This window comes from Aulonocara sp. 'chitande type north' Nkhata Bay, linkage group LG3, assembly GCF_057382095.1.
Source record: "Aulonocara sp. 'chitande type north' Nkhata Bay isolate Kocher_YH1m ecotype deep benthic linkage group LG3, A_spYH_male_GT1.1, whole genome shotgun sequence".
In the NCBI taxonomy this organism is placed as follows: Eukaryota; Metazoa; Chordata; class Actinopteri; order Cichliformes; family Cichlidae; genus Aulonocara; species Aulonocara sp. 'chitande type north' Nkhata Bay.
The window spans coordinates 44,485,928-44,509,468 of NC_141346.1; the positions used below are offsets into that span (position 1 = coordinate 44,485,928).

The following is a 23,541-nucleotide window of genomic DNA, read 5'->3' on the forward strand; positions in this document are numbered from 1 at the left end:
CTTTTGTGAAACCAGCTCCCACTTTAGAGTCAGGAGACAGAAACCCTCTCTACTTCAACATTGCCTTTTTGCTTAACATGGCAGATGGCTGTCCCTTCCCGAGCCTGGTTCTAATGGAGGTTTCTTCCTGTTAAAAGGGAGTTTTTTCTTCCCACTGTCGCCAAGTGCTTGCTCACAGGGTGTTGTCTGATTGTTGGGGTTTTTCTCTGTATTATTGTAGGCCTTATAGATTGTAATATATAAAGAAAATTCAATTAAATTGAATAGTTTTTGGTAGAGAGGGAAAAAAAATCCAGAATAAAAGGTATTTCCTAGGAGAACTGAACATCTAACTCTTTATATTGCTTTACTACAACCTAATTCTGAACAATTAAATAGTAGTTCTGACCAAGGTTATTACCAAACCTGCTTTTGTTTTGAAAATGATCTCTATCTATCCATCTGTCATAAAAGGACAAAAGTATGTCAGTCGCTGCCAAGAGCATGTCAAAACTGATGGTGAGATGACCCTAAGCTCAAAGAAAATGTTGTCCAACTGGAAGCCTACAAACTGTAACAGGGTGCACGGTGTGATGTCAAAAAGGAGTTAAAGGCACACACCTTTGATGTTGCGAGACGAAATCTGCATTTTCCTTGTCCACATGTAGACACAGAAACTGAGTTTCTGAAAACTTCGAGCTGGAAGATTTGAGTTGTAAAGTCTTTCAAAAGCTCCTTAGTCGCTTAAAACCTATGGGCAGGGTCTGAGAAACTAACCAATAATAACAACCCTAGGACTAAGACTAGAGCTCAGTCCCCAACCGTCAGGTGAGGTCAACCCTAGTCTCACACCCATTTTCCAGTAGTACCTACTCGGTTTACCACAGTTTTCAAGGTTTTCCATTAGGTCAGAGTGCCTGGTACCAGGTACTTTTTAGTAAAATGCGACTTCGTCAGACTGCATGCCACCAATTGGCTGGTCAGTTGGTCACTCGATGAGTCACGAGAGCGTCTCGTTCACAAAAATCAAAACCACCATTTTTGAAACCCAGCAAACAGAGAGATTGCTACAAAAACCAACGCCGTGGTCCCCGAGTCTGACAAAAGCCACAGACCGAGCAGCAGGTATATCGTTGCCTTGACGTCTACCTTTGTTGTAGCTTTCATGTTGCATACTAATTACGTCATGGGACGCTCGCCTTCATTGCTACAACCACGCACATTAAGTGGTACTCGTTTGTAATGGAAAACCACTCAATCCGAGCCGCGCAATGGTGATCCAAGTAGGTACTAATGGAAATGGTAGGGTAATGGTAGGTACTAGTTACTCATTTGCAATAGATTAATAATTTTGGTTAAGTTATTTTCACCCGCTGTTGGTGCCCTTGTGAACGATTGTGTAGCTGGAACAACTGCTGGCACATTCTGCACTTTTGTGCCACTTCAGCCGGGCATGCACTGTGCAGCTGGAGTTACACAAGTATGCGATCGTGTTGTTTTTTACACGATATCAACTGATATCAACTCAGATATTCCCGAGGGAGAGAGGGAGATGTGATAACAGGTAGAAAAGGTGAGACTTTCAAAACAACAACAACAGGAAAAAAAACCCCAAGAAAAAATACTCATTTACTTCCTGTTTCCTCTTTCCATACCAGCACTGATACAGAGGCTTTGTCTGACTGATGACATCAGTAATGACAATATCAGGTTTCATTCATTTAACAGCTTTTTGAGAATTACTTTGCAGCTATTGTTACAGGTCAAATAAAGTACCCAAAAAAATAGATATTGTTGGGTACCGCTATCAATTTCCAGGTATCGGTACCTGTATCAGTACTCTATAAGCAAAAGGTACTCGACCCTACTTATGACATCACATGCTCATAAGGTAGCCACTTTACAGTCACAGAAAAGCCGCACCCTAAAACATGCCCTGGGTTATCATCTGTTTTACACGAAATATGACCAAAACTTACAAAACAAGCAACAAGCAATATTAAAGAAGATTTGGAACAAGTGATTGAGACCATAAACTTATTAGGATAATGTTTACTGAAGTAAAAAATAAAGTGAGAGGTAGGATCATTTTCTCATAGACTTCTGTACAGTCGAACTCTGTTTTTACAACCAGTTGAGTCACCCCCTGCTGGCTTTTAAATATAAGGCAGGTTCACGTTTCAGGCTGGAGGCTTCATTTATTTTATTTTTTTAAATGGGCTAAATACCTGCAATCATATGTAATATTGTACTTTTAATATGGAACCATGAGTGATTTTGCAGAGTGATATAAGATTTATTTTGCAGCAGCTCTCCAAACATATTTCAGTGTGATTTTTCTTTTTGCACCTTGAAGTGAGCTATTAGTCTGATCTCCAGAGAGACTTGTGTCAGAATGTTTCCGTAGGATGCGGCGCTGGCAAAGGCGTAACTTATGCCCCAGGCGTTGTAAACACAGACACCAAGTCCAACAGCACAGCAACAGTCAACATCCCCTGGCACAAAAATAAAAACAGAGGCAACAGTCTTGAAAGCTCCACTAAAAGCAAAGTTGCCAGCTGAACTCCGCCGAGGCCACACACGTCACACGAATAAGTGTTTTTTTCCCCTTCGTTTTTTCTTCTTTTTATTTATTATTTTTTTACTTCCACGGGGCTTTAATACAAAAAAGTGTCAGTGGCATATAAGGCTAAAGTGAAGAGAAAGCTATGTTCACACAAAAAAAGGGAACACACTTTCATTTTGAGAATGCGACACACAACAAGTTCAAGCAGTCTGAACATCACCGGCAACCGTTCGACCCAAAGTGGAGTGAAGCGGAGGTTGCTGTGCGCCACTTCGGCAACAAGGGCGTGAAGTGACACATGAGAAAACAAACACGTGAAGGTCAAGACCTTTCTTCTCCTGAAGGAGAGGGGAATTTGTTGTAACTCGAGTGCCGTGCGTTCAGAAACAATGCCGCTGTCTTAAAGCCGAATTCACGGAAACTCGGGCCGCGTCATGATCTCTCTGGTGATGTTGATTCATAGCTGGCAGCTGTAACACGACCTGATTTTCTTCCCTTTGTGCATTAAGACTCACAACCTGTGGACACGATCCAAGTATACAAAGTAGGATCTTTGAGGATATATGTTATTATATGGAAATTGTCAAGTCAGAACTTCCCTTTCTCAGAGCGTTACCCTCTTACCTCTCCACCCACACTCCCCCCACCCTACATCTCTCTGACAGTGGGAGACATAATCAGGTTTTGCTAGATTTGGGAGTAGATTAGCAGCCACCTTGCTTCAGATAAGAAGCTGCACTGATAAAGCCTGTCCTGGAAGGCACATGTCTGTGATGAAACACCATATCTGACAGGAGCAGATCTGTTAAGAACACAGTTAAGACACTGTCTACCCATATCTACTCTAACGGGACTTATCCCTGCCGATCTCTCCGTTCTGTGTTGGTGATGAGGTTGAAAATTTCCAAATACAGCCAGATGATCCATACAAATGTGAAACTAGACTAAAAAAGTTTTTTTAAAACAAGGCAGAGATAACAGCGGTGTATTCAAGTTTCTTGTGTGTAAGATTATGATTTAAACTACTTGGAGGAGGGGGAAAAAAAGAAACTCTTTCTTTTAGATGATGTGGTTTAAAGGCACTTTAAATAACCAGCCTGGCTTAGCCTCGTAATCCTGTGATCCGCAGACAAACAGAAGAGGCAGTAAATATAACACTACAGCTTTTATCCATAATCCAGTTTATGGAGGCTTTTACCCCTAACCCTAACCCTCCCCATTTCCTCCTCTGGGTAATTACAAAATAGGACTGGAACAGAGCCCTACAAAAAGCTCAAGATATAGTGACGTGCATTTACACAGGCATGATGCAGCGCCGCTTCCAGCCTCCATCCATGAAAAAGCTGTAAGTGGTCTGTATAAACCACCTAAGTGGTCTGTGCAGTGAAAGAATGAAAAAGAAGAAGAAGAAGAAGAAGAAGAGAAAAGAAGCAGCCAGGTGGGAGCAGCTTAATGTGTCTGGATAAACTTGCCAGCCACAAATCCAAACATCAAATTCCACTTCACAGTGGATGAAATGATAAAGAAATAAAACCCAAAACAAGCAAAGAAAAAAACTGCATGTGCGTCCACACAGCATCTGCATCACCGGCATTTATTTATGCTTTAAGCACACTCACTCTGTGTTGATGGATGCATTTCAGATTACCTTCCTGTCCTGCACGGCTGGAGTGAGCGTGCACCAGCCCTTATCTATCGAGGCCCATAAGTAATGGAACATCTTTCTGCAAATAGCAGACTCACTTCTCAAAGCCTCATCTGCACAAATCATTATCTGGATGCTTTATTTATTCAGTTTACAAGACAAAGCCTGTATACAAGTCAGAGCCTTTGCACAATATGTCTGCACTTAGCTTTTACGCAAGCATGGCCGCTGTGCAGGTGTGCGTGTAGCTTTTCTCCCCGCACAGCAAAATAGCGTTCAGATAAGATCCATCACTTGGGAAACGACAAAGGAGGCAACTGTGTGAAGAAGACATGGGAAAAAAAAGAAAGTCCCAGTAACTCAGATAATTTAGTTTCAAAAACAGTTATCTTCTTTTATCAGCAAGTTGAAACACCTACGAGTCTCCATTTGTGATAACTAACATTAATCACCGTTAGTTATGTCTGCGATTTCCCATGCCAGTGTCGTGGTAGATCTGCCTCAAAGATGCACGTCAGGGAATCTTTATCTTAAATGAAAAGCCAGGGGACCAAGTGCTTCCATCCACAAGGTTATTGTTGGTTTTTCTTCTTTGATTCACATGCATTATTCAGATGGAGTCAAAACTACAGGCAGAGCAAGTCTGTAGACGATCAGGGGATGGTATCATGTGTGGCATTTGATTTATCATTTCACTCTGTTTGCGCAGATAAGTATGGACAAAGTAAGAGACACACCTTGAAGAAAGGCAGTTTAGCAGTAGTTTAGAGCAGGGATGTCAAAGTCGCGGGCCACATACGTCCCACACGGACCAACGTAAAGTCAGTGTTAAGTAGTTTAAACTCAGTGTAAGAAAACAAAGTCTTTCTCAGTTTTCTCTACATGAAGATCTTTTTGTGATTTCACAGAAAATATCCATCCAGCTGGTCAAGAAGGCTTAGCAGTGGCTATATTTCCTGAGGAGGCTGAGGAAATTTGGTATGTCGGCCAAGATCCTCAGCAGGTTCTACAGCTGCATTGTGGAGAGCACACCGACCAGCTGCATGACTGCATGGTACGGCAGCACTACTGCTACGGACCGCAAACGCCTGCAGAGAGTGATAACAGGACTCCGCTGCCCTCTCTGCAGAGCATCTACCATCGCAGAGTCCAGAGGAGAGCTGCCTCCATCCTCAAAGACCCCACACCCCCAATGCAGACTGTTCACACGAAGGTTCAGAAGTGTGAAATCCAGAACATGCAGCCTCAACAACTCCTTCTTCCCCACTACCAGACTCTTGAACAGCTGACCCATTTTGAACAGTAATAATGTTGTTGTTTTTTTGCACATCAGGTCATCTTACATATTAAGCTATAGCTCTTCTGCACACATCTCTGTTTCAAATCTCCATATTTTGTCTCCTTTTCTGTCTTCACTTATTTGTACTATTTGTATTTATATGTTCTATTTCTATTGTGTATGTATTAATCGGCATCTGTGGTTGAACAGCAAAGAAAGGATTTCATTGCACAGAGAAATGCCGTTTCTTTTGTGACACATGACAATAAACACTTTGAATCTTGAATCTTTGTCAGTGGAAACTGTAAAATTTATGACAACACAGCTAAAAGGTTTTGTCACATTTTCTAAATCCTTCCAGTGGGCCGGATTGGACTTTTTGCCGGCCGAGTCTGGCCCCCCGAGCCTTGTGTTTGTTTTGGACACACATAACATGACTGGATTCATTTCATAGAGTACTGAACTGAACAATAGGGTTCGCATCATGATACCCCCCCCCCCCCCCCACACACACATATTTGCTAATTTCTGCCTAACGATATTTTTTTTCCTCGTGGCGTTGCCCTTGGTGACTGACACTGCGCTTGTCACATTATGCTCAAGTTGCTTCTCTTGTCATAACGGCAAAGCAATCTGGTGCGTGTAACCGGATCCTGTTTGAATGCAGGGAAATGAATGAAACATGTGACAAGGTGTGATTAGGTATTCGCCAATCTCGCTGGGTGTTTGTTGACAGATGGGTCTTTTGTCAGAGTAATTTGTTCAACAGAACAACCAAGCAGATAATTACCTGTTTCTTTTGTGGCTATTAGGCCCATTGTTGTGTTGAGGGAGGGAAAAACATCCTAATAGTGAATATTCATCACACATTAGGGCAACCGAATGGAAGCTGGCCTGAGGCAACATGTTTTTCTTTCTTATTTTCTAATAATGCTTGTTTTGTAACACGCTGGCCTTGTTCGATCCACCTTCTGTGCCTACTACTTTATGTTATTATAACGTCTGTGCGAATTTGCATGTCATTTCAAACAGAGCGCAGTTTTGATTTTATTTCCAAAAAGAGAGGTTTTTTTTATCTGGTCTTGATAAGCTTCAAGTTTTTATTGAAATTTTATTTGTCCTTTCACTCTATGGCCGCATGCAGTTGCAGATTAGACCCCCGCCCATTCATCCGGGATGCAAATAAACATGATAGGGCATTAAGAGGCTTGAGCGGAAAGGGGTGTGACGAAGGTGTTGTGTTTCAACTCAAACCACCTGGCGAGGAGACACTTAAGGCGCGCAGGTTCAGCGTGCTGGCGCATTACAGAGACACCAGTCGCTCAGAGAAGTCCAAAACACCTTAATGATTTCACCGTAAACAGTTTTGCAGGACTCGTAGAATTTTTTTTAACCCTCTCTTCTGAGCGATGGAAAATAGGATCCGACCCCTTGGTCTGACCGATCATACCTCCGGCCCGCTCGGTAGCCTGCCGGTACCCCCTTCCCTTCTGCGTCCTCCGCCTCTCTTCCTCCAGACTTGCAACCCCACGCTGGAGAGGGGATACCCCCGAACCCCGAAGTGTGCCAGGTGCAGGAACCACGGCGTGGTCTCTGCGCTCAAAGGCCACAAGCGGTTTTGTCGATGGAGAGACTGCGTGTGCGCAAAGTGCACACTGATTGCAGAGAGGCAGCGGGTGATGGCCGCGCAGGTGGCGTTGAGGAGGCAGCAGGCTCAGGAAGAGAGCGAGGCCCGGGATCTTCGGCTCTTGTACCCCTGCACTGGGATCGGAGGGGAAGCGGGGATCCCTCAGAGATCGTCCATTAGCGCCGGGGTACCCGTATCTGCCAGCAGTACTCCTGCAGCTCCCTGTTTCGATGTTTTTGGGAGTGAGAATCAGAAAGACGGTGAGTTGAAATGTGAGACTGTATACTTTGTCTTCATAACTATTTTAATACACAACAATGTTCTTCTTTTTGGTTCCTCTGCAGCTTTGGTGAACTTTGATTACCCCGTGCGCATTTAATTTAAAAGCTGTTGTCCCTTTTCTTTCATCCTTAGTTACAGTTTCAGAGGACAAATTACGCAAATACAACTTTTACAACGGATTCATGGGCCGACCCCTGTTTGCACCCCATTCTCCACGGCTGCCCTCTCCAAGTGACAAGAAAGAGCTGTCTTCCAGCAAGGACAGCGGCGGAAGTCAATCCCCTGCGATGGATCACCGCTCAGACCACACAGAGAGCCCGCAGAGGTCACTTCCCTCCTCGGATCCAGAGTCGGGGAGCGAGTCGGAGAAGCCCAATGAGTATCTGAGCCCGGACCGTGACCCCACCGACATCATGGCTAAGATCTTCCCCCATCAGAAACGGGACACTCTGGAGTCTATGGTGAGAACGTGCAAAGGTGACATTGTCAAATCCATTGAGCTGGCGTTGAACTCCAAAGAGAACAAAATTGACGCTGACAGCGCGCGCAGGCCTTCTGCGGGACTGCCCGGAGGGCTCGGTGCTCTGGGGGCCAAGTCTGCTTTCTCCCCGCTGCACATACCCGCGTCCCCAGGGGGAGACAGCCTGTACGGCCTCAGCCCTCGCCTGGGCGTCAGCCCCCTGCGGCTGGCCTATCCCTCCGCTAACGGCGGCATGGCAGGCTTCATGTCTCCATACATGACATCAGGACTGATGCCAGTGTTCCCACTGCGTCCACCCTTGGACTCTTATTCCCTCCCCGGCATGATCCGAGACCTGTCTTACATCCAAAGCAAGGAGTCTCTATGCAATGCAGGCCTGTACACACGGCTAAACAGCGAGACCAAATAAAAAAGGGACACATGGAAATAAATAAATAATAAAAAGTTAACTGTAGCTTTTAAATAACCGCTTTTCAAGTGCCTCGAACCACAATGGTGTACTAAAATCTGACGACTAAATGCTTTTTTTTCTTAATGTAAATTTTGCAGATTGTTTATTATGAAGAGTTATCTTTTCTCGTTTTACACATTTTGTATTCATTTCGTGCAGATATATAAAATGATGAAGTGAGTCTTTTGTCGATGTGTTTTTGTTTGTTTGTTTTTTTAGCAGATAAAAAAAAAGAAAATGGAAAAACAACTGCATGTGTAGCACTCAAAACTAACAAAAACCGGACTTTGTCCCACGATAAGTCTTCTGTTTCTTTCTTTCTTTTTTTTTTTTAAAACACTAGGAGGGGAGGAAGGAAATCTATCTTTTTTTTTTTTTTTTTTTTTTTTTTTTTGTTTTCTTCCCTGTTTCGTTTCACACATTTTAGTTCAGGCTTATTTAAGTGCAGTAGTCGTAAATATGTTATATGTGGAAGTGACCTTGGTGATGTCTGCGCTTGTGAAGGAGCTCCAGCTGACTACAAAAGATGTCTGCTGGCTCTCTAAAAAAGGCTACACTTAAAGTGCTTCAACTTTATACTCCCATTTCTAAAATGTAAATAAAGCCGTAAGTGCAGTAAATCTTAATCAAATTCGTCCTCTTTTTCGCCTCAGCTGCCGTTCTCCCCTGCGATTGGTCGGTGGATGATCACACGAACCTTAAACTAGAAACCAATAGAAAGCCTCAGAAGCGCCACGAGACCGCGTGTTTCAGGAAGTCGGGACACGGCAGTTTGAGATGCTGGCGGTGCAGTGTTTGAAACAGCCTTGAGCGGGATTTTATGAGGCAGGAGGCGCTGACATGCGTGTCTACATTATTGTCGCTGCTGTGTTTTGGTGTGGTTATGTGGACTCGCGGAAAGTAAGAGGAATATCCTCGTCCTGTAAGTCCATTCTTCCCTTTTAGCTTCCAGCTAGGTAGCTGCCAAATATATACAGAAACAGCTACATGGTGCTGAAGCTTTGGCAGCTCCTGGTTTCAGACGCAGGCAGCACGTTACAAGCTGTGATAACAGAGGACACAGCATAATAATGGTACACAACATGAGTGTGTAGTAGCAACACAACACAAACCTGCTGTTTTACCCTCCCCAGAGGATCCGTGCTAAGACACTATAAGCGCTCACACTGATGCACAATGTTTGGCTACAATTCTGGTTGCACCTCAGAGTCAGCAGCGATTACAAAAGTGGGCGTTTGCTTTTATTTTGTAACAGATAAAAGGTTCTACAGGGAGAGGAAGTCGTTTCTGTGCATAGATGGGTCGAGAATGATCCCATTTGAGCAGGTGAACGACGATTACTGCGACTGTGAAGATGGCTCAGATGAACCAGGTAAAAGGTTAATCAGTGGGGCCAGCGGGCCTCTGTCAGTCTGTCTGGTCACTGTGACTCTGTTGGAAAATCAGTGTTTTACTTTAAAGACTTTTGAAGTTTTCTGCGCTCAGATCAGCTGCATGTGTTTTGGGGGGCAAAACACATGCAGCTGATCTGCAAAAAGCAGACGCCGATTTTAAAAGTGCATGCTTTTACATCCTGGGAAGTGTGAGGGGAAAAACTGTACACAACAAAAACATAGACTGTCAATACCGAAGACGTGCACTGCGTGGACAAAACAATAAACCATGTAAACAAGAAGCCATGAGAACAAGAACCCCCACCAAGGCAGCTCACTCTCTGGGAAGTATTTACTTTGTATTTTGTACATATTCATATTGTTTTCTATGTTATTTTTAAACATACTTCTAGAAGTCTGTAGTTAAGTAAAAGCAAGTGCAAAGTGCAGGCTTTTGTTGTTTGCCCTGCTGAAACCCATTTTAATATGCTTGGCGTAATTTTGATTGCAATACTTTTTAAACATTTATATGCCCACAGGACGTGTGCAGCCTTTATGCCATTGTTTAGTGAAATTTGTTGAATAATAAATATCAAGTGTCAAAAGCCCCCCCCCCCCCCCCCCTAAAAAAATAAAAATTATACATTGTAATGTAGTCAAATTGTTATGTATTTAATGATTACAATCTACATAATTACAATCTATTATTGTGATGTAAATGGAAAAGTAAGAATAAATTTATTCAGCTAAAGTCAAATAGCATCTCTTGGCAACATGTTTTTGTCAGTCTGAAAACATATTGTTATTTTAAATAGCTTTATATAGCATTATTATCACTTTACCTGCAGATTAATCTACTAACCTTTGAAGGAGAGGTCAGAGATCAAATGTGACATGATATTTTAAATTGTTAAATCCTACTTTATATGCTGACAACACCCAGCATTCTTGAAGAATCATAGTTTGTAGGTTATACTTTTTTTTTTCTTTCAGTTTTCGACCAATAAATCATTAAATTGATCTTGAAGACTTTGGTGGACGTAAACCAAGTTTTAATAGATTGTTAACATGACCCTGCCCTACATAGCTACAAAGTTTTTTCAGAATTATCTCAAAACTTTTCAAGCTATCGTGATATGCAAACTCTACCATACCCTCCTTAGCAAACATAGTTACTGGATATTTTGCAGGGTTTAAATATTAAAAGATAGATGGCATTTTCTCTTGTGTAGCATAAACGGGAAAAGACAGAGGAGACACATCCCCGATTTCATTATGCAGTTGTGGCTTTTATCGTTATGCTTTAAATCAAAGTCACACATCATTTACAGTTTGTATGTGGGGCACAGGGCTGCGGCTAACCTCTGCCAACACTAACCAGATTTTGAAATTTTAAAAAGACACACAGAATAATGATTAAAAACAAAAAAAAAACCCATCAAGAATACAAATAAATGTTTAAAAGTTTGAATTTTTAGAAACAGTAATCAGGTGCAGTGGCTAATGTCTTTGCAAGCGTTGTGAACAGTTTAAGGTAAATTCATTTGTTTCTGCACATTAGTTTATAATGCAGTGCTGACCAGTTTTCCTTGCTCCATGTAGGCACTTCAGCCTGTCCTCATGGCCGATTCTACTGCACCAATCTGGGTTTTCGCCCGCACTACATCCCATCATCCAGAGTCAATGATGGCATCTGTGGTAAGGCTGTGGTTTAATATTGTGTCTTACTGTCGGCTGGTAGCCGCCTTTTCTGATTGGATGTCAACTTGCGGTCCTGGAAATCCCCTCTGAGTGGAAACTACTGCAGAGGCGGGTTGAGTAACTTGGCAGGTATTCATAGATTAAAGCCTACAGCCGTCATAGAGCACAGGGAACATTGTCCTATCACAGATACTGTATATCAGTTTTAATGTATCTGTTGTTTGGTTATGAAGATATGTTAATACTTTTATTTTCACATGTTGGACATATTATAGCTGAGGAGAATAAAGCCTGACTGATTTATTGTCAGGCTGATATTCTCTATTTGTCGTTGATCACTTTAGGCATTTAAAATAGATGATAAATGAAAATGAAAACAGTAAAGAACAGATGGGAGAAACGCCCTTCAGGCATGTTATGAATGTTGATGTTACATAGTTTATCCACCAGAGGGCACTGTGCAACTTTAGCATGCCTCAGACACAAACACTATGCTGAGGGGAAACAGGTAAGTACATAACTGAACAAAACAAACAGCGAAATCTCGTTATGTTTTATATGTCTGAAAGAAAAAAAATTGGAATATCGGATTTTCATATCACAAAATATCGGTCTCAAAAACACGGTCGAGCTGTGAATACAACAGATAAATGTTGGCAACCTCCATCATTAAATTCCTCTTATTTACTGATACATGGCTGATGTTAGTGAGTTTGGGTGATATATCCGTGTTACAGAAGGTCATCTACTATTAAGAAGGTTAGTGGTTTGATCCCTGGCTGCTCCAGTCTGCATGTCAAAGTGTCCTTGGGCAAGTTGCTCTCCGATGTGTTGTTAGAAAGGACATCTCTCTATTAGTCTGTTTACCATCCAGCTGTGGTCTTCCACTTACCTGACTGTTGGTCCCTGGTGGGTGGGGCTGAAGTCTGTCCAATTTGAAAAATCATAGATAGACTTTTTTTTAACTCCCTAAAACTTAGCATTGTTATTGGTACCAAAGTAATGGTAAATGGCCTGTATGTATATAGCGCTTTACTAGTCCTTAAGGACCCCAAAGCGCTTTACACATCCAGTCATCCACCCATTCACACACTCGTGATAGCAAGCTACGTTGTAGCCACAGCCACCCTGGGGCGCACTGACAGAGGCGTGGCTGCCGGACACTGGCGCCACCGGGCCCTCAGACCACCACCAGTAGGCAACGGGTGAAGTGTCTTGCCCAAGGACACAACGACTGAGACTGACCAAGCCGGGTCTCGAACCGGCAACCTTCCGATTACAAGGCGAACTCCCAACTCTTGAGCCACGATCGCCCCATATGAGTTATCTCTCAAGTTTTTTTTCTACGTCTCTTTGTGTATTTTGTTAATGCAATAGCATCACAACCACGTAATCATAAACACGCTGTCGGGTCTTCATCAAAATAACTTAAAGTCCTGATTTTACCGAGTAAAAACTTGTTGTTTACTTTCCCTCTTGTGCATTTTGCAGACACGGGCAGGAATTTATGTTTTGCTCGATGTGCAGATGCTGACATGTGGATGTACGCACTCTCAGTCTTTTTTGTAGCGCAAACAAACGATGTAGCTTCAACAAACAGAACATGGCTGCCTTCACACAAATGCAGACGCGTCCATACAGTCACTTCCCTCGCTCAGCTTTCCTTGAAAAACATCCTGCTTCTATTATTCTCAAGGCTTTCTTCCATTCTTTCTTGCCACATGCGCTGCCTAATCGGGTAGTTTTTCAGCCTCCCTTTCTTTTCCACTTTTGTTCTCCAGTAGCTCACCACTTTGGATAAATTCAATACATTCTGCTGCTGACATCTCTGCTCTGTCACCAGCTCGTTCTGCAGCAGTAGCAATAGACGGCATGTAACCATCGCAGGAAATAAAGCTGAAGGAATGAAGCATGATAGAGCGGCAGGAGAATATTTCCCAAAGCCGCCCTCACCCTTTCCTCTTTCCTTTTATTCTGCTCCCACTTGTCTTCTTCTCATACCTTCTCTGCTTTGAATGGAGCCACTTAATAGCTAATTCATCATCGCTTTTCCTCTTTGACTGGTTGTTCAGAGACATTCATTGGCTTCCCTTTCGATGGGTCACCAATGGGGTTCTGGATAATTGAGAGATTTCACACTGTGCCCACTCTCTTGGGTGAAACATCAGAGAAAGAGCCAGATCTGAGCACTTACAAAACACCATGCAGCTGATGTTATAAGTGGCTGAAATCAAGAGACCTTCTTCGAAGCGCAGAGAGATGTCACGCAGACCTAAAGATTTAATCTTCAACTTTAAGGACGAAGATTTCCTGGGTAGCTCAACATGAAAGAGAGTATACATTTGTCAGCATAATTAATTAAATTTTAATCGTGTGGCTTCTTGTGATTAAATGAACACGATGCTGTAAATGTGTGCTCGACCAGAAGAACACAAAGCAAAAGCCAGGAAAGCGCGCCCTAAATCATCGCTTGATGACCTGCCTGCTTATGCCAATCACAGCTGTTCCCTGCACCGCACAGCACGAGCTTTCCCAAATGCACTTGACCGCAGTGATATACTGTAGATAAAAGGCCATTACTGCAAAGCAACACAACTGTCATATTCAACTGCCTCAAAACACAACACAAGCTGCAGAATGATGAAAACCGAGAAAAACATTGCAACAGCTGCTAATGTGAATCATCCGGCTTCAGCTCAGACGTCGATACTTTATTATTATTATTATTACTGTCATTACACAGAAATGTTTTGTTTTATGCAGTGTGTTGAAGTTTTAAAGGATAATCTGATAGAGCACGACTGATATGGGATTTTTAAAAAGCGCACCGATATTTGGTGATTTAAAAATCCGATATTTTGATGCACTGGTTAATTTTTTTTTTCTTTCACACACAATAAATGTAACAATATAATTACACATAACAATAGCACATTGTTATATGTAGCGATATTCCGTTGCACTGCTCGTCTTTGCTGGGATCGTCTGATTGTTTTTGGTCTTGCCTATAGAAAAGTTCCAGAGGTGCCCTCTTGTGGATAAGCTATGCAACTGCAACCCTTGTAACATTGTTGAAGGGCATTTCTTCTTTACTTTTTAAATTTGAATTTTGTGTCAAATGCTGATGCTTATATAAAGGCAAAGAGCTAATATTGACTCGTGATATTGCGTTGTCTGACACTCTGGGAGATACACTTCTTTGAGTTAGTGGTGGCAAAAACCTGCAATCCTCAAGGCACCACATGGGGCTGCATCCAAAATGAAGTCACTCTTGAAACAGTCTCATGTTAAAATAGGCAACTGAACTTAAGCAAGAAAGAAAAATCATATTTACATGCTGGTAGAAAAAAAGTTTTGCTCCATAAACATAATCTACACCCAATTGAAGTCGCTGAACTTGACCTTTCAACCACATTTATGGTGCTGGTGCTTTTTGGAGCTCTATTACTGGAGTTGTCTGAGCTATATTATCCAATAACATGCATTGCTGTGTCGTTAATTGAACTGACAGCCTATCCAAGATGTCTGTGCTTCAGCAAGTGAAATTCTATTTTATTTTTATGTTGCTTAGCAGTGTCTGCGCTGCACCCATACACTGAGCTGATGCACTTTTCTAACCAGCGTTTTCAGCCATGGTCATTTCTGGTTCCAAAAACCCCCCAACAGCTTTAAACCTGAGCTTCACAAAGCGCTGTCAGATGTCACAGTGGATACATCACCATGGTTTCTAGCCTTAGTGCTGTGCTAAGCTACAGTACTGTGCAGAAGTCTTCTGTCCTCCAGTATGTACAGAAGAGGTCAATTGAATAATTGGTATAATAGTGAGTGTTTGTCTGTAAAACTTAGTGCAGGCTCTGTTATGGGCTGTATTTCAGCCAGTTTTGTTGGGGATCAAAATCGATGGTATTATGAACACAGAAAAGTATCATCAGATGTTGATTCACTGTGCAATACCATCTGGAACAAGTCAGCTTCATATTTGAGCATGACAACGATCCCAAACGTGCTGCCAATGCAGTAAAACGAGTCATGGATTGGCCTCCCCAGAGTCTGGAGCTCAACATTATTGAAGAAGAGTGGGATCAGAAAACAGAATAAACAGCAGCCAACATCCAACGAGCTTTGAATGTCCTTTAAGAGGTCTAGAGAACTATTCCTGAAGACTACTTAAAGAAATTCCAAGAAAGCTGCCTAAGACGGTTCAGGGTGTGTTAAAGATGCCGTCGAAGTTTCTCTTGACTCACTACAAGAATTAATTGGCTTAAAGTTTCAGCTCAGTTTTCCTGTAGCATATTTGTGTTTATTGTTTGTTATCGTTTTAATGAAAAAAACTGTGTATTATATGTGGGAAAGCAAAATATTGCTTTTGCAGAAAGCATCTTGTATTTTTTTTGTTGTGTATGAGTTTAAAAAACAAACAAACTTTGATCTGTTGTGTAGTAATTGAGTAAGACATTGTAAACATCTCCGTTCTGACAATGTGGTATGCTTTTCCTGTTTTGGTCTGTGTGCATTGGATTGGTTTCTCCTGTGTGTCTTTGCCAGATTGCTGCGATGCTTCCGATGAATACAACAGCCACACTCGCTGCCAGAACACTTGCTGGTCAGTCGATTCAAAATTGAGATTCGGTATTTATGTATTAACACGTGTGCAGTTTGACTCGAAATATGTCGCCAGACGCCAGAGGGTCCAGTTATTTAAAAACAAATATCCAAATGTGAAAAGATATTCATGCGGTCTGATATAAAACAGATCTTTGAGGGGAATTCACCATCATCTGAATAGAAAGCTGCTTATCGTAGCAGCAGTATGATGGACTCTGCAGTGAATCGGTTACTGTGCCACCAGGGGGCATGGTGTCACTGTGATTTAAAAACTCAGGGCTGTGTGTGCATCACAAAATTGTATTGAAGAGTTCATCTGTTAAATGCAAATGTGACTCACGACCTTCTTGCAAATTTTTCCTCCTCCTCCTTTTTGCTTTAAACTGCTCCCACCACCCAGAGACTTTTTGTTCCTGGGAGATAATTTAGATAAGTTATAAATTACACGGCGCAAAGGTGGAAGGTCCCTGAATACAGATGTTTATAAGAATTCATTTTCCTGCCGCGATGTATTTATCATGTTTTTCTGAGCTGAGCTGCAAAGATGGACGATGCTGCGGCGCAGAAACGCAGCCCGCTGTGTATATGTCGCTAACCCACTTCTTTTGTTGACAGTCCTCTATTATTTCATTCACCGCGCCATTCGTCTCGAAGCCGCGTACAAGCAGAGTGTATCTCATTATGTTTTCACAAGGTCCGCACTCATATTGTGTTTGCCAGGCTTCAGAAACAATTTAGCTGAGCCGCGGAGCATCGGCCCCCATCTTATTTACTCTTCTATTTTCCCATTTGGATTCCTGCTGCATCGCAGGCCCTTAAAAATTGGATTGCGCCATCTCGGTGACCATAACAGGAGCGGCTGGCGTTTTCTCAGTAATGATGGGACTGTGCTTCCTCTCTTTCTCTCGCTCGCCTTTCCTCCAGGAATCTAGGACAGAGAGAGAGGGCGTACGTGGAGGGCCAGATGAGGACCTTGGATGAAGGTTTGCGACTCAAGCAGCAGCTGATTGAGGAGGGAGTGCTGCTCTGGAGGGAGAAACAGGTAAAAAAAATTCTTGTAGAAGTTCCAGCTATTATACGGCATGTGTTTGAAAACCACCCGAAAAGTAGATCAGTTCGTGTTCACACTGGAACTAAGTCGTCGTCTAAGCACGGCCTCTACGTCAGGAGAAAACTTGGAGAACTTTTGTGATTTCGAGTTTAGAGGTTACAAAACTATTACAGAACTGATTAACAGGTTTGAAGCAGTCTTCCTCAAAGCAAAGAGTTAAATTAGTGATACAGCAGGGTAACATTACACTGAGTTGGTTTCTCTCACCTGTCTAGTTCAGCATCAAAGTGGAATTGGAGAATCACCTGTTAACCTAACATGCATGTCTTTGGACTGCTGGAGTGATTGGAGGGAAATTGCACATGCACACAAGAAGGCCCCCAGCTGGTGGCTTCAGCACCACCGTGAGTCTATAGGGTCCAATAGGGGGTGCATGACCCTCATAGGGCTTAAAATCTGCGACTCTCCACCAGTTGTTCTTAGAACTGAAGAAGCTTCTTGGATGAGAGGTGAAACATCTTCAAGGAAACTTAAACAAGAGTAGACACTTTTCTTTTCAAGCTCCATAGATTATGATGACCTGGATGACTGAGAACCTTCAGACGAGTCTAGAGACACATTTGTAAAGCGCTTTGAACCAACAGCCGGCTAAGATGAATGTGGTGGCTCTAATAAGAAAAGCTAGTGGATTATATCGTACAGGAAAGCAGTTCTGGTTAGGGGACTAAAGGTAAATGTACAGTGCTTGTAGTTAGGATATAAAGATACTTGGTTAAGTGTTGTTCTGCGTGTGCTGCCATACAGTGGCTTCTACAGCGTTTTTTAGCTAACAGTTGACGGAAAGGTTAATTTGCTTTCATATATGCTGCGCTCAGAGCATTGCTATTGAGCAGTGAGCAGCTTGTGATGCCGTTTTGATCATACATGTTCGCAGCACCTGCTGCTACAGGCGTCTGTTGTGCTCCCAGCACCAGTTTCCAGCACCAGCCTTAGCCTGCTGTGCAGGTACTTTTTGCCTTATCACAGTAAGAAGCTCGCTGCTTCCTAGCTGTCAAAAAAAAAAGCCCTGCTATTTTCCTCCCTCCATTATGTTACTTGGATCGTGTCGTTTTAGTTGATCAATTCATGTCATTTCCTGCTGAGTGGCCTCCAGTTTTAGCACAAGAGACATCACTGTGCTATATAATGCGTCACGTCTCAGATTCGAATTCTAGTTCATACTGTTATCTGTAACCCATAAACAACATCATGCTCTGCTCCTGCCACCTTACTTTGCATTTTATTGTGTCTCTTAAGGAATTCAGCTGTGACTATACTTCATTTGCCGTCGCTTTAAAGCAGTAAGGAGTAAATGGCTGGGTGTAAATCAGCACCAGTAAACAAGTACGTGAGCAATCAGGCCTTTTTTTTCTCTCTTTTTGACTCCTTTGCAGAACTTGGGGTCGAGCAGCGACTGCTTTACCGTTTTTCCTCTCCATTTGCACATTTACTTCAGCGAGCACTGAGCCAATTTAGAGACGGACTCCTGGAGTTTGGTGCAAATTATATGGTAAATTTGGCAGCTGCGGATCTCCGAGGACGCTTCAGTGGTCTCATTACTTAATGCATTAGTGGCCTTTAGAAACTACAAGTTACTTTCCAACACTGCAGCACCTACAGCTTTAAGTGTATTAGCGATTGAAATGGCAGCAACTGAGTGTTGTTCATCATCATTATTTGGATTTTGGACTCTTTGTTGATGCAGCACATTTACACTGTTCTGACTTTTTTCAGGGCTGCTATGAATCCTTGTTATTTCCTGCCCTGATTATTCATTTCTAAGGTATCTTGAAGGATACAGCTGTTTAAATCTTGCAGCGCTTATAAAAGATGTCAGGGAAAGAAAAGAGAAAGAAACCACTTGTTTACAGCACAGATTTGTCTGAAGGCCACTTTTTATCACACTCACATGTGCGAGCTCACACATGTCTGATTTGCCAGCTGGTGATCCCTGGGTTTTTACCCTGCACTCTGCTCTATTTTCCTTTCTTTTCCTTTCCCCCCCCTCTCCGTGTTCTTTTCGGTGGCAGCTGATTGGCAGATTGAGGCTGAAGTGTCACCCGGTCCTCCTAGCCCTGCCGCACTTTGCGATCCTCTTTTCTCAGCGTGTCTCTGTTGATATGGCAGGGTTACCTCCGGGGCCTCGTGTTGGAAACCTTACACAATGACTCAAAAATGAACCCTTCCTGTGGTTCAAGAGGAAACTGTTAAAGAAAACACTTGCGATCAAACTTTAACCAAAAAAAAAAATCAAATTAGAAGCTGAGCGTGGCGTTGTAGCCTCACGTGCCACAGAACAAGCAGAAATGGGAATGCTGCTGTTAATTGAATACAAATTGGTATTCAATAAAACCCATTTCACGATGTTTGCTGTTTATTGGCCCACTCTTAAAAGTACATGTTAAAGCAGGAAATGAAGTGCAGCGTCAGCCGTTCCTTATCCTCAGAATCACTTTTCTCTACTTTTTTTGTTTTTAATTCTTTGAAGAATTTGCAACAGCGAGAAGCTTTATATTAGTTTCTGGTGTTTTCTACTTCTTTTCTTACACAATGGAAGAACTTTTGGCATGTTATGGGTGTTTTTTCCACAAGTAAATATGTTCTTGTACTCCTCATAATGGCGCCCATAAATCACCGCTGCAAGCTGAAGGTGTCTAAGCAAGCAGCATGGCCTAGAAAGGTAGTCATCCCTAGCTGAACCTCGCAGAATCCATCACTGCATTATGAGAGTCTCTGAGGACAGATTGGAAGGCAGAGTTGACACACACACATGTGCACACACACATGCACGCGAACAAGGAGCTGCTGCTCTTTCATATTAATTGGTCCATTACAGAGAGTGATGATAGGTTACGCTTGGTTGTCAAAAGCTGTCGTATTTGGTGCGACAGCAGCACCTCCTGATGCAAGTGATTTAAATAGTCCATTGTGCAGGCCCGGCTGCTGCGGTACAAGTTTTTGTAAATACACAGTGTTGGTTGGTTCTCTTCCGGAGCTAGACGAGGAAACGGAAAGAGAGAACAGGGAAATTCTCCTGCTTCTGTTTGTCTGTCAGTTTATCTCTCAATAATAGTCTCTGTGCTTTGTTTATCATTAAGAATGTTATTATAATGATGTTAGCATATGTCTGCGTGTAGCCTATGGCCTCCTTAACTGGTGGGCCAATATCAGTGAAACTTTGCATGATCATAGTCACATGAATAGTGATTATTAACATTTATATGTTTTCAAAAAGATTTATTACAAATCCCAGTTCTTTTGATTTATACAATGTTAGGTTAGTGCGTTTGTTTCATGTGCGACTGTCAACATATACTTCCAAAACATGTATCAGCTAAATACGGGATGAAGAACTTTACAAAGTGCCACGAGTCTGCTAGTGTCTATAATCACAGTGTACACAGGAATGAAATGGTTTTGAGTGCTAAACATCAACATCCACACATGCTTGCTTCAACAGTGCTAACATGCTGCTATCAAGCAGGTGGGAGGTTTTCTTATGGACATACAGCAGCTGCTCTGACATTAACCACTGGTTTGTGAAATCCTATTTCGATGCCTCGATAGAATTTGAGTTCTAACACATCACACTATAATTAGCTATAGAGAGCAAAAGGGCTATATGTACTAATCTATAAATATGTTAATTTCATTATTAAAGCTTTTAAGACGGTTGACTCAAATGCCCTCAAGTGGCCATTCAATGAACTGCGGTTTTTGGCATTTCTGCGTTGGCTTCGTTTTACTGCTCTGGAGGTTTATAATTGTATTTTCCATGCTACCATTAAAGGACTAAGCACGAAAACTGGATGGTGTTGGCATTCTCATTAGTTCTGTAGGTATTTGAAATGCTGAGCAAAATAAAACTTTGATTCGATGATGCTGCTAGATATGCATCGGTGGATCATCAACATTATTACAACTTATTCATGCTCACTCTGTGGTTGACGTTCAAGTCCGTGTCAAATTTGATTCCAACGCATCTGTTAGTTGCTGAAACATTTCACCTTAAACTGCAACTGTTGGCTCCATGTACCAAAAAGTTGAGTCTGTTCATCTGGACGTAGCGTTTTCAGTGGGAGAGTGGTTGAGTTAAACAGAAACAGCCTGTTTCCAAAATGTTTAGAGTCGATATCTGGAAACATTGTATAATAAAGTAATGAGCCAACCAAACGACAGAGAAATTAACATTACTTAAGAAACGGTCTCTGTTTTTTAAAAAGTGTGGCAGTACTGTGTAGGTTGTCCCAATCTGTAACAACAGTACAAGCCTAATACGAAATGTTGTAATGTCGCTTTACTTTTCTGGGCTTGTTTCTGTGCGTTGTCTTTCTGCAGCCACTATCCAATACTTAAGACTTATTAAACTGAACAATAGCCAAATTTATGAACATCACATATGAACGCTAATGTTCTTTGGGCTAGTGCAGCTTGCATGAAAGTTATATTTCCAAAGGACGTTGATTAAAAAAACCCCACAGTTAGATTCAAGATTGTAATCAATCAGATTTAAGACCAATGCAAACTGTTGCTGCTATCTTGCATGCTGACTGTAAGGTATAGTTATAAATAGCTATAAATTTGACAAAGTTGGCCATGTTTTTTCTATTTTTTGTTTTCATTTCATCTCATTAGGCCCAGCTCAGAGAGCTCCAGCAGGTGGCAGAAGACCTGCAGGTCAAGTTGGAGGAACACAGGAGGAAAAAACACGAAGCCGACCGACTCAAAGAGCAAACATTAAAGGCACTGGAAGCAGGGAACGGTGGTAAGGGTCGTGCCATTTTTAATCGGAGTCATTTAAATCTATTTGCTCCTTTCACCAAATTGCTTCAGTTAGTGGACAGTAGTTAGGCAATTTTAGCAGCTGCAGGGCAACTTTCATTTCATTTCAGCTCGATCTTGCATTGAGCAAAAGTAAATTGGCCTGAGAACCTCAGGTCACACGGTCAGGATGACAAATGGTAAAAGATAGGGAGGAGCTGGAAGGGTTAAATACAGATGCCTGTGTCGTTGAAATAAGCGGACTGGGAGAGGATTGCTGAGCAACAGCATATTGCATTTCCCCCAGCTCTCTTTTTAGGTTCCACAAGCCTTCGGAGAGAAGTTGCTTATGACTCACTGGAAAATTCCCTTATCACTGCAAGCACAAGCTGGCTCGGCATTTAAATGACGTTCAGACTTGTGTATGTGAACGTATTGAAAGTAGTGAGGCTGGATGGGAAACGGGCTCAGTCGTTTTTAGCTCTGTAGTCCACGTGGATTTAGAATCATTAAGTCTGTGTTGGGAAGGCAGGGCATGGAGACCGTTTGGGTTAAGTTCGCTTAATTTTAGATTTAGTTTTAGATTTCTAGCTTGTTGCAGCACAGATATTAAAACAGTCCTTCATGTTATGCCTCATAACACACAGAAATAGGATTTATTAATGTTTTAAACTTCTGTCTTATTCTTTGCTCATCCATATATCAAACAGCACACACCTAGATATTGTATAGTGCTGGTAATTGATTCTGCCTTGTGTGTTCAAAATAAAAGTTCTGATTGCAATAAAGGTCATTTGACTTTGGAGCTTCTCAGAGCGCACATCCATCATGGCTCCCAAGGTGTGCAAGCTGACCTTTGCTAGTCGTCACCCCCCCCCCCCCCACGTGTTCCCTGCGCCATCATCATTCACTTCCGTTACTGCTCATCTTCAAGTTTTTGCAACCATCAGTTTTCATTTCTGTGGTCGTGTTGGCAGGTGTTGTCTATGTTTTGTCATCCATCTGGGGTCTTATTTTGCAGTTTTAATAAATGTGTGAGTTCATGTGTGTGTATGGCTTCTTCAAAGTTCCAGTCTTTGTCCTGCTTATGACATTACTTGTTGGTGAATGTTCATTTATCTGCTAACAATAGGAGCTGAAAAATGTATTGATGTGACGGTGTATCTTATTGACTTTTTTCTCTTTCGCTGTGGTGTGGATTCACTGCTGCCAAATCCTGATATCTTTATTTAAAGATTGCAGGTGCTCTAGATGGATTCCCACAGCAGTTAAACTCCTTGAATCACTGCATTATGACTCATTGAGGTGGTGCTTATTAAATGAATGAGTGTAAGTGAACAGAAGTTAAACAACTCGGGCTAAAGAAGAAGGAACTCATGGAGGACAGTTAGGACAATGCATGCAACCAGCTCTATTTTCTCCTTTTTTAGTGGCGTTTTTCAGATGTTGTAGCGACGTACTGCAGGATTACTGTATCGCAGTATAATTGTTATTATTATGGAATATCATGATAGTATTTGTATAATGAGTTAAGGCCTTTAAACACCGGATATGTAAATTCTGTAAATTCTTAATGCAGACGGTCACACCAACTATGTAATTCACATGACAAATTTGCGACATTTATTCTTTCGAACCAAGCTCGCTTTTTACAAATGATCAGATCTGGATAAACAGATCTGACCAGTCAAACCGCTGCAT

General features: G+C 42.1%; 2 protein-coding genes across 2 annotated transcripts in view; both read left to right on the forward strand.

The window, feature by feature from the left end:
* Positions 1 to 6,521: 6,521 nt before the first annotated feature.
* On the forward strand, positions 6,522 to 8,303 carry LOC147335851 (doublesex- and mab-3-related transcription factor A1-like). The gene is made up of 2 exons (XM_086282827.1): positions 6,522 to 7,356; positions 7,511 to 8,303. The coding sequence occupies exons 1-2, from the start codon at positions 6,879 to 6,881 to the stop codon at positions 8,266 to 8,268; spliced, it is 1,236 nt and encodes a 411-aa protein (XP_086138953.1). The 5' UTR covers positions 6,522 to 6,878; the 3' UTR covers positions 8,269 to 8,303.
* Positions 8,304 to 9,031: 728 nt separating this feature from the next.
* Positions 9,032 to 23,541, forward strand: part of LOC147335852 (glucosidase 2 subunit beta-like) — a 177,559-nt gene continuing 163,049 nt past the window's right edge. The window contains exons 1-6 of the mRNA XM_086282813.1: positions 9,032 to 9,232; positions 9,566 to 9,682; positions 11,286 to 11,381; positions 15,930 to 15,987; positions 16,914 to 17,031; positions 21,715 to 21,844. Of these exons, the coding sequence (XP_086138939.1) occupies positions 9,151 to 9,232; positions 9,566 to 9,682; positions 11,286 to 11,381; positions 15,930 to 15,987; positions 16,914 to 17,031; positions 21,715 to 21,844 (601 nt within the window). The 5' untranslated portion in view covers positions 9,032 to 9,150. The remainder of the gene's footprint in view (positions 9,233 to 9,565; positions 9,683 to 11,285; positions 11,382 to 15,929; positions 15,988 to 16,913; positions 17,032 to 21,714; positions 21,845 to 23,541) is intronic.

Coding starts and splice junctions, on each gene's coding strand:
- LOC147335851 (XM_086282827.1), top strand. CDS start 6,879: ATGGAAAATAGGATCCGACCCCTTGGTCTGACCGATCATACCTCCGGC. Junction 7,357..7,510: donor GAGTGAGAATCAGAAAGACG/GTGAGTTGAAAT, acceptor TTTCATCCTTAG/TTACAGTTTCAGAGGACAAA.